We start from the raw sequence: 14,103 nt of genomic DNA, 5'->3' as shown, positions 1-14,103 counted from the left end.
GGCTAAAAAAGATTAACCGACAATCCTTTACCATGTGTATTGGTCTTTGACTAGGTCTATATTTACATACTCTGAATTGCGTTTTGTGCTTCATACGGTAGAATACTGGAACTTTCTATACTGTGGGTCCAGATAAGAGGGAGAATAAAAGGTATTTGAAGGTTATTATTCAGTCAGCTGTTTGATTCATGTAAGCATTCTTGACATAGTTTTTGACTGGCTTCAATTAGTAACCATGTGGTCACTAACCATTGTGAAACTGTGCATGAAACCTGAATATTGCCTTGCATACAGGGTGTGGGAGTATGTTCATCTCTGATTACAAAAAAAATGAAAACTACTGTAATCAGATGAGATACTTTTGAAAACGACAGTGAGTATTTATTGGATTACGTTCAATTCAGAAAGGATGTTTGAGAAAAACATTGAACACCTTCTGTTTTCCAAATGATATTCAAATCAGCATCAAAACAAAGCGCAAGTTAAAATGTATTCCACCTGAGAGATCGACCAGAAGTCAGAGACCCTATGATGGCACACAAAATGCTTTTGATGATATTTTTTTGTCTTTCTTCTTTCTAATGCCATTAAGAGAAAAGTAATATGATTACCTTATTTAGTTTGGGTAATCCAAAAGTTACATATTACTGATTTACAATTTTGGGACAAGTAACTTTAACTGTAACGGATACTTGGGAAAATAACCTACCCAACTCTGCTTGCATATTTCTTTTATGGGTGACAGCTGTCATTAATCTTTCTTTTCACTGGAAAACCCAACCTAAATGGAAGACAATGTCACCATATGAATGCCTCGGCAGTATTGTAGCAGTACAGTTTCAGTTTGTTGAGTGGTGAACTTGTACATCCTTGTTGCACATTCCAGTTTTGGCAATGCAGAGTCAGGGTCTGTAGGTAAACGGTAATCTATCAATCAACATTTTATTTGTCACCATGTGCCCTGAATAACAACAGGTGTAGACCTTACCGTGAAATGCTTACAAGCCCTTAACCAACAATGAAGGATTTTTTTTTAATTAAAGAAAAATATTTTGCTAAAAAATAAAATAAAGTAAAATAAAAAGCAACACAATAAAATAAAAAGAACGAGGCTATATACAGTTGTACCGAGGTCAATGTGCGGGCGGTACAGGTTAGTCGAGGTACATATGTACATGTAGGTAGTGAAGTGGACTACTCAAAATAATAAACAATCAGTAGCAGCAAACGTATAAAATGGAGAACAATGCAAATAGTCTGGGTAGTCATTTGATTAACTATTTAGCACTCTAGATGGCTTGGATTAGAAAGCTGTCGGAGCCGAGCAGTTGCCATACCAAGCGGTGATGCAATCAGTCAGGATGCTCTCGATGGTGCAGCTGTATAACTTTTGAGGATCTGACTACCATGTCAAATTTTTTTAGGCTCCTGAGGGGATTAGGTGTAGTAATATGCTGGGCGTCTGTAATTTAGACACAAATGAGGCGTTTGTTTGTTCTGGAGCTTGATGCTCTCACTTCAGCTTTAGAATTTACTTCCTGAGCTGACTGCTCCGGAAGACCGTCTCTGTTCTGCTCTGTCACCCTCTTACTGAGTGCTATAAAGCCTCTTGTTCCTGCCAAAAAAAAAACTACTTTTATCTACACAAAACCAACTTGACTGTCTGTAGAGGTGATAGACTAAAGTTAATGTTGGTTATGTTGTTCACAGGCTTGCTCTCTGTTGCATGAAGCATTTTGACCGTGACTCAGTGTCACTTAGCCTCAATCTGGTCCCAGATCAGTTTGTGTTCCTGCTGTAAGTTTATTTGTTAAGACAGGCAAACACATCTGCATCAGATAGTGTTCTAACCTACTTGGTGTCACACTGTAGATCGAAAACTTTTCCAGCTGACCTCTGGCCCCATATTATCTGCTCTTCCCATAGGTGTCAAGGAGAGTGTCCAGAACGCCGTGTACGTCCAATGTAGCGGAGCTCGGCAGAAACATCTCTGAGTCCCCTCCCTCAGCCTTCAACCCTCCCTGCACTCCTCCATACCTGGACTCTAAGGGATGGGAGGTGCACACTGCCAGGAGAGTGGACGGGAGTACTACTACCACCCCGAATTCGGGCAGACCACCTGGGACAACCCCTACATAGACCTTGAGGCTCCCGCCGAGGTGTCTGTGTGTTCGCCCTCCTCTCAGTCCCCTCCCTGTCCCCCCACCTCCGCCTCCCCCCCTGCATGGACCTCTGACTGGAAGCAGTGTTTGGATGTGACTAGCGGCCGCCAGTACTTCTACACCCCAGTATCGGGGGAGACGTCTTGGGAGCCCCCAGAGCCACAGTGCCCCTACCCCCCTCTGAGAGCCTCTGAGTGGCTCCGCTCTGAGGAAAGGGCGTAAGGCCTGCTCCACTTAGACACCAGTCTATTTAGTTCATCATGATGGACGTCTACAACAAATACGCGCATCTTTTTAATGAAGTTTAAGTCCTGCTAAGTCCTACAGACATAGCAGACAGTCTTGTATATCTCCTGTAGTCTACAACCTACTAGCGACATTGATTCATGTAATACCTCTGCTAACGCTACAGTACATGCGACATGAGATATATACTCCTCAGTCACCTACCATCATACAGACATCTATATTATATCTCCTGCTAAGCCACCTACAATACATAGCAGAATTGTTTCATGATTATGTAATATTCCTGCTAAGTCCTACACTACCGTACATAGCAGACAGGTGTTTCATGATATATGTAATTATCTCCTGCTAAGTCCTACACCTACAATACATAGCAGACAGTTGTTTTCATATTATGTAATATCCTCCTGCTAAGCCTACACCTACAGTACATAGCAGACAGTTGGTTTTCATGATTATGTAATTATCCTCCTGCTAAGTCCTAACACCTACCGTACATAGCAGACAGTTGTTTCATGATTATGTAATTATCCTCCTGCTAAGTCCTACACCTACCTACATAGCAGACAGTTGTGTTTCATGATTATGTAATTATCCTCCTGCTAAGTCCTACAACCTACCGACATAGCAGACAGTTGGTTTTCATGATTATGTAATTATCCTCCTGCTAAGTCCTACACCTACCGTACATAGCAGACAGTTGGTTTTCATGATTATGTAATTATCCTCAAACTAGTAGCATTCTGTACATACATTGACCTCATTGTGAACTTTTTGCAAACTGTCATTGTTGAGTTTTTCACCATTCTAAAGAGGCTTGTGAAAGAAAAAGCTTTGAAAAAGTAAAAGGAAGCTCTAGAAGGTAAGTCATCCATTTCCTGGTCTCCATCTGTTTGAAGTAGAACACTGAATGTAACATTATCACAACGTGTGTGTCTGTCTGTGTACATTGCGTATGGTGTGTGCATGTGTCTGTTTACACACCTGCATGCGTGTGTGTGTGTGACATGATGTTTGTGCAATGCATAATGTGTGTGTGTGTGTCCAGCCTCCCCTGCCTGAGGAGGACTACCAAGCATGATGACTATCAAGCAGATGACTACCCAGCCGAGGTTGACCTACCAGAAGAGGAGTTGTTGGCTGTGTCCCCTGTGACCCCTCCTCCTTCCCTAAGGACTACACCCCCAGCCATGTGACCCGGGCAGTCATCCCCAGGGCCAGCCTGGACAGGAGCGCCCCAACGGCTGGAACCTCAACAATAGACCCTGATGGGACTTGGTGTTCTCCAACAGACACACTCACCTGATCAGGTACACAGACTCTTTATTTAGATGTTATTTATTCTGGTTAGTCTTATTGACCCTTTATTAGACTTTATTTATTCTGGTTAGTCTCATTGACCCTTTATGTAACTTTATTTATTCTGGTTAGTCTTATTGACCCTTATTGTAGGACTTTATTATTCGGTTAGTCTTGATTGACTAGACTTTATTTATTCTGGTTAGTCTTATTGACCGTTTATTTAGACTTTATTTATTCTGGTTAGTCTTATTGACCCTTTATTTAGACTTTATTTATTCATGTTAGTCTCATTTGAGATAAAAATGTACTTTTCAAGCGAGAGCTGTCCAGGAATGCAGTCTAGGGGTAAACCGTGCCACTCAGCTTGAAGGAATATCACGGCTAAATGCACCGTTATGCCATTAGACTAGAAGATATCGTAAGTGTATGCACTACGTACTATGCACTACGTACTATGCACTACGTTTTCTCCAGAAAGGTTCAATAAAGTCAATAGTTAACCGGAAGTCTTTGTCATTGTGTGTGTGGTAACAGTGGATCAAATCGTTGGATGACAGAGGACTGACGTACTACTACCTTAGTGATGGCTCCAGATCCCAGTGGAACCTGCCTGAGGTAGAGATCAAGATTAGAAAACACCCATAGCGAGTATGAAATGGAAGATCTCATTCATGTGAACAGATTGATCTAAATTTGCCTATAGCAAAGAGAACATTCTGTTATAATTACTCCTCTTCATTCCCATTGGAACACAAGGCCACAGTGAGCTCCTCCCCTTCTTCATGTCCTCAGCAACATGTTGTGCATGGCTGAAAGAGAGGTTCATTTTGGCCAGCTCGTCCACATGGTTTAGATCAGTATTTTCCTCATGTAGATGTGAAAGGTTTCTCCACTGTGAACATGCATTTCTCCGTTATCATTTGACCAACCAAGGCCCCTGTAGTGTCAGGCCAGTCCAAGGTGGGGAACGGTGTTGAGCTGGACAGGGTCTCTTTAACGGTCATGAAGAACTGGAGACACACCATGGGTGCAACTTATGTCAGCTCAGCCCTGCAGGAGGTGGTGAGGACTAATAACACATACTGGAGCATTAACATAACTCACGTCCCCCTAACCAGAGCCCACCACAGTAGAGCTATGAGGTAGAGTAGGTGTGTCAGCTGGCTCTGACCACAGTGTTCAGTAAGGCAGAGTGAAGTGACTGAGCTCCTTATGAAACCCCTGACCCTCAGCTCTCATACTGAGCCACCCTGACACCGCTTCCTAAACGAGAGAGCTCCCAGCACCTGGGACATTTCAGTCATCCGTGTGTTCAGTGTACCACAACAGAGTAGACAGTGTACCACAACAGAGTAGACAGTGTACCACAACAGAGTAGACAGTGTACCACAACAGAGTAGACNCAGTGTACCACAACAGAGTAGACAGTGTACCACAACAGAGTAGACAGTGTACCACAACAGAGTAGACAGTGTACCACAACAGAGTAGACCGCGTACCACAACAGAGTAGACCGCGTACCACAACAGAGTAGACCGCGTACCACAACAGAGTAGACAGTGTACCACAACAGAGTAGACAGTGTACCACAACAGAGTAGACCGTGTACCAAAACAGAGTAGACCGTGTACCACAACAGTGTAGACCGTGTACTCTGGAGTAAGATTAAGTGATTGCAGACGCTAGGAAGTTAGGAATTAAGTAAAAGTAAAGCATCCATTATTCTTCTCCTGTTGGGCAAAAGTTATTCCCGACTCACAGAAGAAATACCTCAGACTACGGCTCCAGTGCGGACAACTCTCCAGAGATGGGGCAGCACCATGTGAGTTCTCCTCCTCCTCACCTGTTCTCCTCTCCTGTCCTCCTCACCTGCCCTCCCCTGCTGATCCTCATCAGATTAGATCAGTCCTGTTCTAGCTAAAATTACAGTTCTGTGATGCCCCAGCTAGAGCACTGTTTTGTGTCTTTTCCTGAAGGCTAATTGGTTGAGACTCCAAAGAAGCCTCTCCAATCAGAGCCCAGAGTCTCAGCGGCACAATGTGTTTAAAAAAAAAAATCTAATTTGTTTTACGATTTTCTTCATTGTAGAATAATAGTGAAGACATTACAACTATGAAATAAAACATGGAATCATGTAGTAACCAAAAAGTGTTAAACAAATCAAAATATACTTCAAAGTAGCCACCCTTTGCCTTGATGAAAGCTTTGCACACTCTTGGCATTCTATCAAGCAGCTTCATGAGGTAGTCACCTGGAATGCATTTCAATGAACATGTGTGCCTTGTTGAAGTTAATTTGTGGAATATCTTTCCTTCTTAATGCATAAGAATTTGTTCTTAACTGACTTGCCTAGTTAAATAAAGGATTATTTTTATATATATATACAGTGGGGAGAAAAAGTATTTGATACACTGCCGATTTTGCAGGTTTTCATACTTACAAAGCATGTAGAGGTCTGTAATTTTGATCATAGGTACACTTCAACTGTGAGAGACGGAATCTAAAACAAAAATCCAGAAAATCACATTGTATGATTTTTAAGTAATTAATTTGCCTTTTATTGCATGACATAAGTATTTGATACATCAGAAAAGCAGAACTTAATATTTGGTACAGAAACCTTTGTTTGCAATTACAGGGATCATACGTTTCCTGTAGTTCTTGAACCAGGTTTGCCACACTGCAGCAGGGATTTTGGCCCACTCCTCCATACAGACCTTCTCCAGATTTACTTTACATTTACATTTAAGTCATTTAGCGACGCTCTTATCCAGAGCGACTTACAAATTGGTGCATTCACCTTATGATATCCAGTGGAACAGCCACTTTACAATAGTGCATCTAACTCTTTTAAGGGGGAGGGGGGGGTTAGAAGGATTACTTTATCCTATCCTAGGTATTCCTTAAAGGTGGGGTTTCAGGTGTCTCCGGAAGGTGGTGATTGACTCCGCTGACCTGGCGTCGTGAGGGAGTTTGTTCCACCATTGGGGTGCCAGAGCAGCGAACAGTTTTGACTGGGCTGAGCGGGAACTGTACTTCCTCAGAGTAGGGAGGCGAGCAGGCCAGAGGTGGATGAACGCAGTGCCCTTGTTTGGTGTAGGGCCTGATCAGAGCCTGAAGGTACGGAGGTGCCGTTCCCTCACAGCTCCGTAGGCAAGCACCATGGTCTTGTAGCGGATGCGAGCTTCAACTGGAAGCCAGTGGAGAGAGCGGAGGAGCGGGGTGACGTGAGAGAACTTGGGAAGGTTGAACACCAGACGGGCTGCGGCGTTCTGGATGAGTTGTAGGGGTTTAATAGCACAGGCAGGGAGCCCAGCAACAGCGAGTTGCAGTAGTCCAGCCGGGAGATGACAAGTGCCTGGATTAGGACCTGCGCTGCTTCCTGTGTGAGGCAGGGTCGTACTCTGCGAATGTTGTAGAGCTGAACCCACAGGAACGGGTCACCGCCTTGATGTGAGTTGAGAACGACAGGGTGTTGTCCAGGATCACGCCAAGGTTCTTAGCATCTGGGAGGAGGACACAATGGAGTTGTCAACCGTGATGGCGAGATCATGGAACGGGCAGTCCTTACCCGGGAGGAAGAGCAGCTCCGTCTTGCCGAGGTTCAGCTTGAGGTGGTGATCCGTCATCCACACTGTATTGTCTGCCAAACATGCAGAGATGCGATCTGGTCTGTAGTTGTTGACATCGGAGGATCGAGTGTAGGTTTTTTCAGAAGGGGTGCAACTCTCGCTCTCTTGAAGACGGAAGGGACATAGCCAGCGGTCAAGGATGAGTTGATGCGAGGTGAGGTAAGGGAGAAGGTCTCCGGAAATGGTCTGGAGAAGAGAGATCTTTCAGGTTTCGGGGCTGTCGCTGGGCAATACGGACTTTCAGCTCCCTCCAAAGATTTTCTATTGGGTTCAGGTCTGGAGACTGGCTAGGCCACTCCAGGACCTTGAGATGCTTCTTACGGAGCCACTCCTTAGTTGCCCTGGCTGTGTGTTTCGGGTCGTTGTCTGCTGGAAGACCCAGCCACGACCCATCTTCAATGCTCTTACTGAGGGAAGGAGGTTGTTGGCCAAGATCTCGCGATCCATGGCCCACATCCATCCTGCCCTCAATACGGTGCAGTCGTCCTGTCCCCTTTGCAGAAAAGCATCCCCAAAGAATGATGTTTCCACCTCCATGCTTCACGGTTGGGATGGTGTTCTTGGGGTTGTACTCATCCTTCTTCTTCCTCAAACACGGCGAGTGGAGTTTGACCAAAGAGCTCTATTTTTGTCTCATCAGACCACATGACCTTCTCCATTCCTCCTCTGGATCATCCAGATGGTCATTGGCAAACTTCAGACGGGCCTGGACATGCGCTGGCTTGAGCAGGGGGACCTTGCGTCGGCTGCAGGATTTTAATCCATGACGGCGTAGTGTGTTACTAATGGTTTTCTTGGACTGTGGTCCCAGCTCTCTTCAGGTCCAGGTAGACCTGGTCAATGACTGGACCTGGTCAATGACCTGAAGAGAGCTGGGACCACAGTTCTGGGCTGATCCCTACCTTCCTCATGATCATTGATGCCCCACGAGGTGAGATCTTGCATGGAGTCCCAGACCGAGGGTGATTGACCGTCATCTTGAACTTCTTCAATTTTCTAATAATTGCGCCAACAGTTTGTTGCCTTCTCGCCTTCTCTCTTTCTTTCTTTCTCTCTCTTGAGGACCTGAGCCCTAGACCATGCCTCTGGCTACCTGGCATGATGACTCTTTGCTGTCCCCAGTCCACCAGGCCGTGCTGCTGCTCCAGTTTCAACTGTTCTGCCTGCGGCTATGGAACCCTGACCTGTTCACGGGACGTGCTACCTGTCCCAGACCTGCTGTTTTCAACTCTCTAGAGACAGCAGGAGCAGTAGGGATACTCTCAATGATCGGCTATGAAAAGCCAACTGACATTTACTCCTGAGGTGCTGACTTGTTGCACCCTCGACAACACTGTGATTATTATTATTTGACCATGCTGGTCATTTATGAACAGACCGAGGGTGATTGACCGTCATCTTGAACTTCTTCAATTTTCTAATAATTGCGCCAACAGTTGTTGCCTTCTCACCAAGCTGCTTGCCTATTGTCCTGTAGCCCATCCCAGCCTTGTGCAGGTCTACAATTTTATCCCTGATGTCCTTACACAGCTCTCTGGTCTTGGCCATTGTGGAGAGGTTGGAGTCTGTTTGATTGAGTGTGTGGACAGGTGTCTTTTATACAGGTAACGGGTTCAAACAGGTGCAGTTATACAGGTAATGAGTGGAGAACAGGAGGGCTTCTTAAAGAAAAACTAACAGGTCTGTGAGAGCCGGAATTCTTACTGGTTGGTAGGTGATCAAATACTTATGTCATGCAATAAAATGCAAATTAATTACTTAAATATCATACAATGTGATTTTCTGGATTTTTGTTTTAGATTCCGTCTCTCACAGTTGAAGTGTACCTATGATAAAAATTACAGACCTCTACATGCTTTGTAAGTAGGAAAACCTGCAAAATCGGCAGTGTATCAAATACTTGTTCCCCCCACTGTATATATATATAATATATAATATATATATATATATATAATTTATATATATATTTTAAGCCAATGAGTTCTGTTGTGACAAGGTAGGGGTGGTATACAGAAGATAGCCCTATTTGGTAAATTTCAAGAACTTTGAAAGTTTCTTCAAGTGCAGTCGCAAAAACCATCAAGCGACATGATGAAACTGTCTCTCATGAGGACCACCACAGGAAAGGAAGACCCAGAGTTACCTCTGTTGCAGAGGATAAGTTCATTCGAGTTACCAGCTTCAGAAATTGCAGCCAAAATAAATGCTTCACAGAGGTCAAGTAACAGACACATCTCAACATCAACTGTTCAGAGTAGACTGCGTGAATCAGGCCTTCATGGTCAAATCAATCAATCAATCAATCAATCAATTTTATTTTATATAGCCCTTCGTACATCAGCTAATATCTCGAAGTGCTGTACAGACACCCAGCCTAAAACCCCAAACAGCTAGTAATGCAGGTGTAAATAGCTGCAGAGAAACCACTACTAAAGGAAACCAATAAGAAGAGACTTGCTTGGGCTAAGAAATACGAGCAATGGACATTGGACTAGTGGAAATCTGTCCTTTGGTTTTGGTTGGGACCAACCAATTTGAGATTTTTGGTCCCAACCACAGTGTCTGTGAGACGCAGAGTAGGTGAACGGATTATCTCTGCATGTGTGGTTCCCACTGTGAAACATGGAGGAGGAGGTTTGATGGTGTGGGGGTGCTTTGCTGGTGACACTGTCAGTGATTTATTTAGAATTAAAGACACAKTTAACCATCATGGCTACCATCCCATCTGGTTTGGGCTTAGTGGGACTAGAATTTGTTTTTCAGCAAGACAATGACCCAACACACCTCCAGGCTGTGTAGGGGCTATATGAKCAATAAGGAGAGTGATGGAGTGCTGCATCAGATGACCTGGCCTCCACAATCACCCAACCTCAACCCAATTGAGATGGTTTGGGATAAGCATTTCAGGTTAAGCTGGTTGAGAATGTGCAAAGCTGTCAGCAAGGCAATGGGTGGCTACTTTGAAGAATCTCAAATATAAAATCTATTTTTATTTYTTTAACACTTTAGGTTACTACATGATTCCATATGTGTTATTTCATGTTTTTGATGTATTCACTATTATTCTACAATGTAGAAAATAGTACAAATAAAGAAAAACCCTAGAATGAGTAGGTGTCCAAACTTTTGACTGTTACTGTAATACATGCATGCTATCTATCTAAGGGCTAATGGTGTGACGTACTAATGGTGTGACATACTAATGGCGTGTTGTACTTGTAGAGTAGTAGTTGCTTGGGACTATTCTGATATGGCATAGCTAACCCTGGGAGAGTGGAAAACAGATGTCACTTGGGAAATGTAATATTTCCTGGTATATTAATTGATTTCCCTTTTGAGGACAGCTGATATCACATCACCATTGGCAAACTGTCAGCCAAAACCACGAACTGCCACACCCACCCCCTCATCACACCTCACTACACCCTGAAAGAAAGCATGCACTAGTCGAAAATGCTTTCATCCCCTCCATGCTGTTCATTATAAAACATAGAGCTAGAGGTGTCTGTTCACGAGCTGAGACAAAGTAGCTTGTTGTGAGAGTTTAGCCACAGTTGTCAAATCCGCCTTTTGCTTTTTTGTGCATTTCTATTAGTAGAGCTTAAGGTTAGTATCAAGGCACCAATAATGATGTCTCACTTGAACACTTGGCTTCACATCATTAAAGCATGTTATGTGTGGATCCTTTTTCAGGTGCAGAGTTTGGAAAAAGTTGGAATACTCAACAAAACTAAAGTGTCAGAGAACGGGAAAAGAGTAAGGTAATTCTGACCTCATCCAAAGTCTGGGCATAATTGCTGACATGAAAGACATGGAAACAAGTGCTGAAATAATCAGCCATCTACTTGAATGTATAGTCATCCATTATCCATTACATCCATTACATTACCAAATGACTTTCTACACTGCAACATTCCCTGAAGTACAGTACAGCTCACACTCAGTGACCTTCCTGTAGGAAAAACTGGGCCCAGTCATGGACGGTTCTTCACGGAGGGGTTCTGACCTTCCATAAAGAGCCCAAGTCTGCAGCCACGGGAGCCTCTGTGAGTGAGAGGTGTACATGTGTTACCGGCACAGAAAAATATCTCTAACATCTCCTTGGTTACACATTCCCTCACCTGACTGTGTGGGAACTCTACATTCCTGTTCTGGGACATTCAGTACATTTCTGAGGGAGTGAGGGAACTAACAGCTTTGAGACATTAGCACAGAGCTGAACACCTAGACATGGTATCAGAAACATCTACAGTAGAATGTTTCACTGTGTCTTATTAGAAGTAATGAAAGAAAATGCTGTGAACATCTTAGAATACAACATACAGGATGTTGAAGCCATGACAGAGTGACGGCTCAGCACAGACAAGCCCTGAAGGCTCAAGGAGGCATGACAGTCAAAGATTTGTCCAGCTTTCTGATTTCATGGAATGCAGTGCTGTCAGTTTTCATCAACTGGTCCTCCATGATGTCTTTCTCTCTTCACAGATCAAGACCAATCAGATCGTCCCAGAGGTCACGGTGGATCTACGAGGGGCAAAGATTGGCTGGGCTCCCAGGGATAAATCCAGCAAAAAGAATGTTGTAGAAGTGAGTTGACAGTTGGTTGCTATGGAATCATAATAGGAGTTGTACTAGATACAGCAAAGACAATCCTGACAGGATAGACTTAATTCAAGCATACCGATTCCCTGCCCATTGTGATAAGTGAATCTGGGAAGCAACATCATGTGAGAATACATTTGCCATTAATCCAAGACTGTTACCCTCTGTATACATCTGTAAAGCAAATGTTTAACGTCATAATAACCTCTCTATGTTGTCTTCAGTTGAAAGACAGAAATGGCGTTGAGTTTCTGCTACAGTATGACACTGAGAGTATCATCAACGACTGGCACAAAGTTCTAATGGACAGCATACGACAGCTGGTATGTTTCTTTAAGTAAATTAACTCGCACACTTTAACGTGCTACCAGGTGCATGGAGACAAATATGTACTGGATAAAAAGAAAAACTTCCTGATGAAGGTCAATTTAGGTCGGTTAACTTAATGGCTGCTGGTTCAAACATCATGCATGTTAGTCAATGACATTGCAGGACCAGGAACACCACCAATCTGAGGAGGAGGATGGGGACGTCAGTGAGAAGTCCTACAGTATAGCCAGAGATCAGAGGTCACCAGGTACCATGGACAGGAGGAGGAGGTGTAAGTTCTCCTTGCTCCAAATACACTGTAGCAGACGTTTCAGCTGCAATAGCCTCCGCCAGGTCAACTTGCTCATGTTTCGTGACTGTGTCCCCCCCCTCCTCTTCCTCCGCCTTCTCTTRCTTCTCCTCCCCAGCTTCCAGACCGAGCACGGCCACCTCCTCTGGGGGAGAGACCGAACAGAAGAAGGTTCGTACCAAGCTGATGAAGTTCCTCCTGAAACGACCCACACTGCAGTTCGTCAAGGAGAAGGGTTACATCCGAGGTGGGCTCATAGGGTCTTCATTCCTACAAAGCAGCACATGCCTAACTGGCTCCAAATCAGGCTACATAACATTTACTGTCAGGATTTGTCACGACGATGTTACTAATCCAGAGAGAGATCATATGTTCATATCTTCTGTTGTGGTTGTGATGGGTCAGGGTTGGGGTCAAGAGAATTGAATCATTGAAGGAATTGGAATGTCAATGTACTTCCTGAATTGACTGGAATTGAAATGGAATTGACCCCAACCCTGATACGGGTCAGCATCATATATATACACTGTACACACTAACCTCCATCATCCTTTCCCTCAGACAATGTGTTTTGCTGTCATCTGGCTGCACTGTGTGCCCAGGAGAAAACTACAATCCCCAGCTTTGTGGAGAAATGTATTCGAGCAGTGGAAAAGAGAGGTAATGATTAGTAATCACACTGATGATGATTGTTAAATGCCAGCAATAACATTATAATAGCAGTGTATTATTCAGCACAGTGTATATGGTAATAGAAAAAAAGTTACCACAGTAGTTGATTGACCCATATGCTGATGTGTGTGTGACTTCACAGGTCTGGACATGGATGGACTCTACAGAGTCAGTGGGAACCTAGCTGTCATTCAGAAACTACGCTTCAAGGCAGATCATGGTAATGCCTTTACATTTACTGTGTGTGTGAGAGACTGTGTTCTGTGACTGTGTTCTGTGACATCCAGAGGGTCATTATACATTTTATGTTAGCCTCCATATTGTTTTATGGGTTCCACTGGTGTGGCTGAATATTGTTTTATGGGTTCCACTGGTGTGGCTGAATATTGTTTTATGGGTTCCACTGGTGTGGGTGGGGCGGATACTTGATTTTAAGATGGACACATAAGAGAGCAATGAATTAAAAAGTAATTGTGTTCCACAGAGCAGAGCGTGGACGCTGAGAAGGCATGGCCGCTTGGGGAGGACATCCACGTTTTATCCAGCAGGGGCTCAGTGAAACGCTGTCTTCAGGGAGCTTCCCTGAACCCCTTTCCCCTTCAGTCACTTCCAGCCGCTTCTCCCAGGCCATCAGTAAGCAGCAGGCCGGACGCTGGTGCTGTTGCCGCCTTAATGGGAAAACCTAGTTTTCCTCAGTTTCAGTGTCGTTGAAGTCTGAAACTGTGTTAAGCATTAGGCCCCACAATGCCACCTCAGGTTCCTCACAGACTGAAACTGTGTTAAGCATTAGGCCCCACATAGCCACCTCAGTGGTGTTACCTCACGAGACCATGGCAGATGGTGAATTGGACTGAAACTGTGTTAA

General features: G+C 44.1%; 1 protein-coding gene across 1 annotated transcript in view; it reads left to right on the top strand.

Annotated features, from left to right (window-relative positions):
- The window catches only part of LOC111978228 (rho GTPase-activating protein 27), a 53,107-nt gene that overhangs the window by 34,116 nt on the left and 4,888 nt on the right, over nt 1-14,103 (top strand). Inside the window, 12 exon segments of the mRNA XM_070448663.1 lie at nt 4,248-4,328; nt 5,458-5,535; nt 11,039-11,106; nt 11,304-11,391; nt 11,831-11,932; nt 12,172-12,270; nt 12,440-12,548; nt 12,685-12,813; nt 13,128-13,226; nt 13,381-13,458; nt 13,723-13,811; nt 13,814-13,871. Of these exon segments, the coding sequence (XP_070304764.1) occupies nt 4,248-4,328; nt 5,458-5,535; nt 11,039-11,106; nt 11,304-11,391; nt 11,831-11,932; nt 12,172-12,270; nt 12,440-12,548; nt 12,685-12,813; nt 13,128-13,226; nt 13,381-13,458; nt 13,723-13,811; nt 13,814-13,871 (1,078 nt within the window).

This window comes from Salvelinus sp. IW2-2015, linkage group LG18 (genome assembly GCF_002910315.2).
Source record: "Salvelinus sp. IW2-2015 linkage group LG18, ASM291031v2, whole genome shotgun sequence".
In the NCBI taxonomy this organism is placed as follows: Eukaryota; Metazoa; Chordata; class Actinopteri; order Salmoniformes; family Salmonidae; genus Salvelinus; species Salvelinus sp. IW2-2015.
Note: the sequence above shows the minus strand (reverse complement) of the source record. Positions and strands in the feature narration are given on the sequence as shown.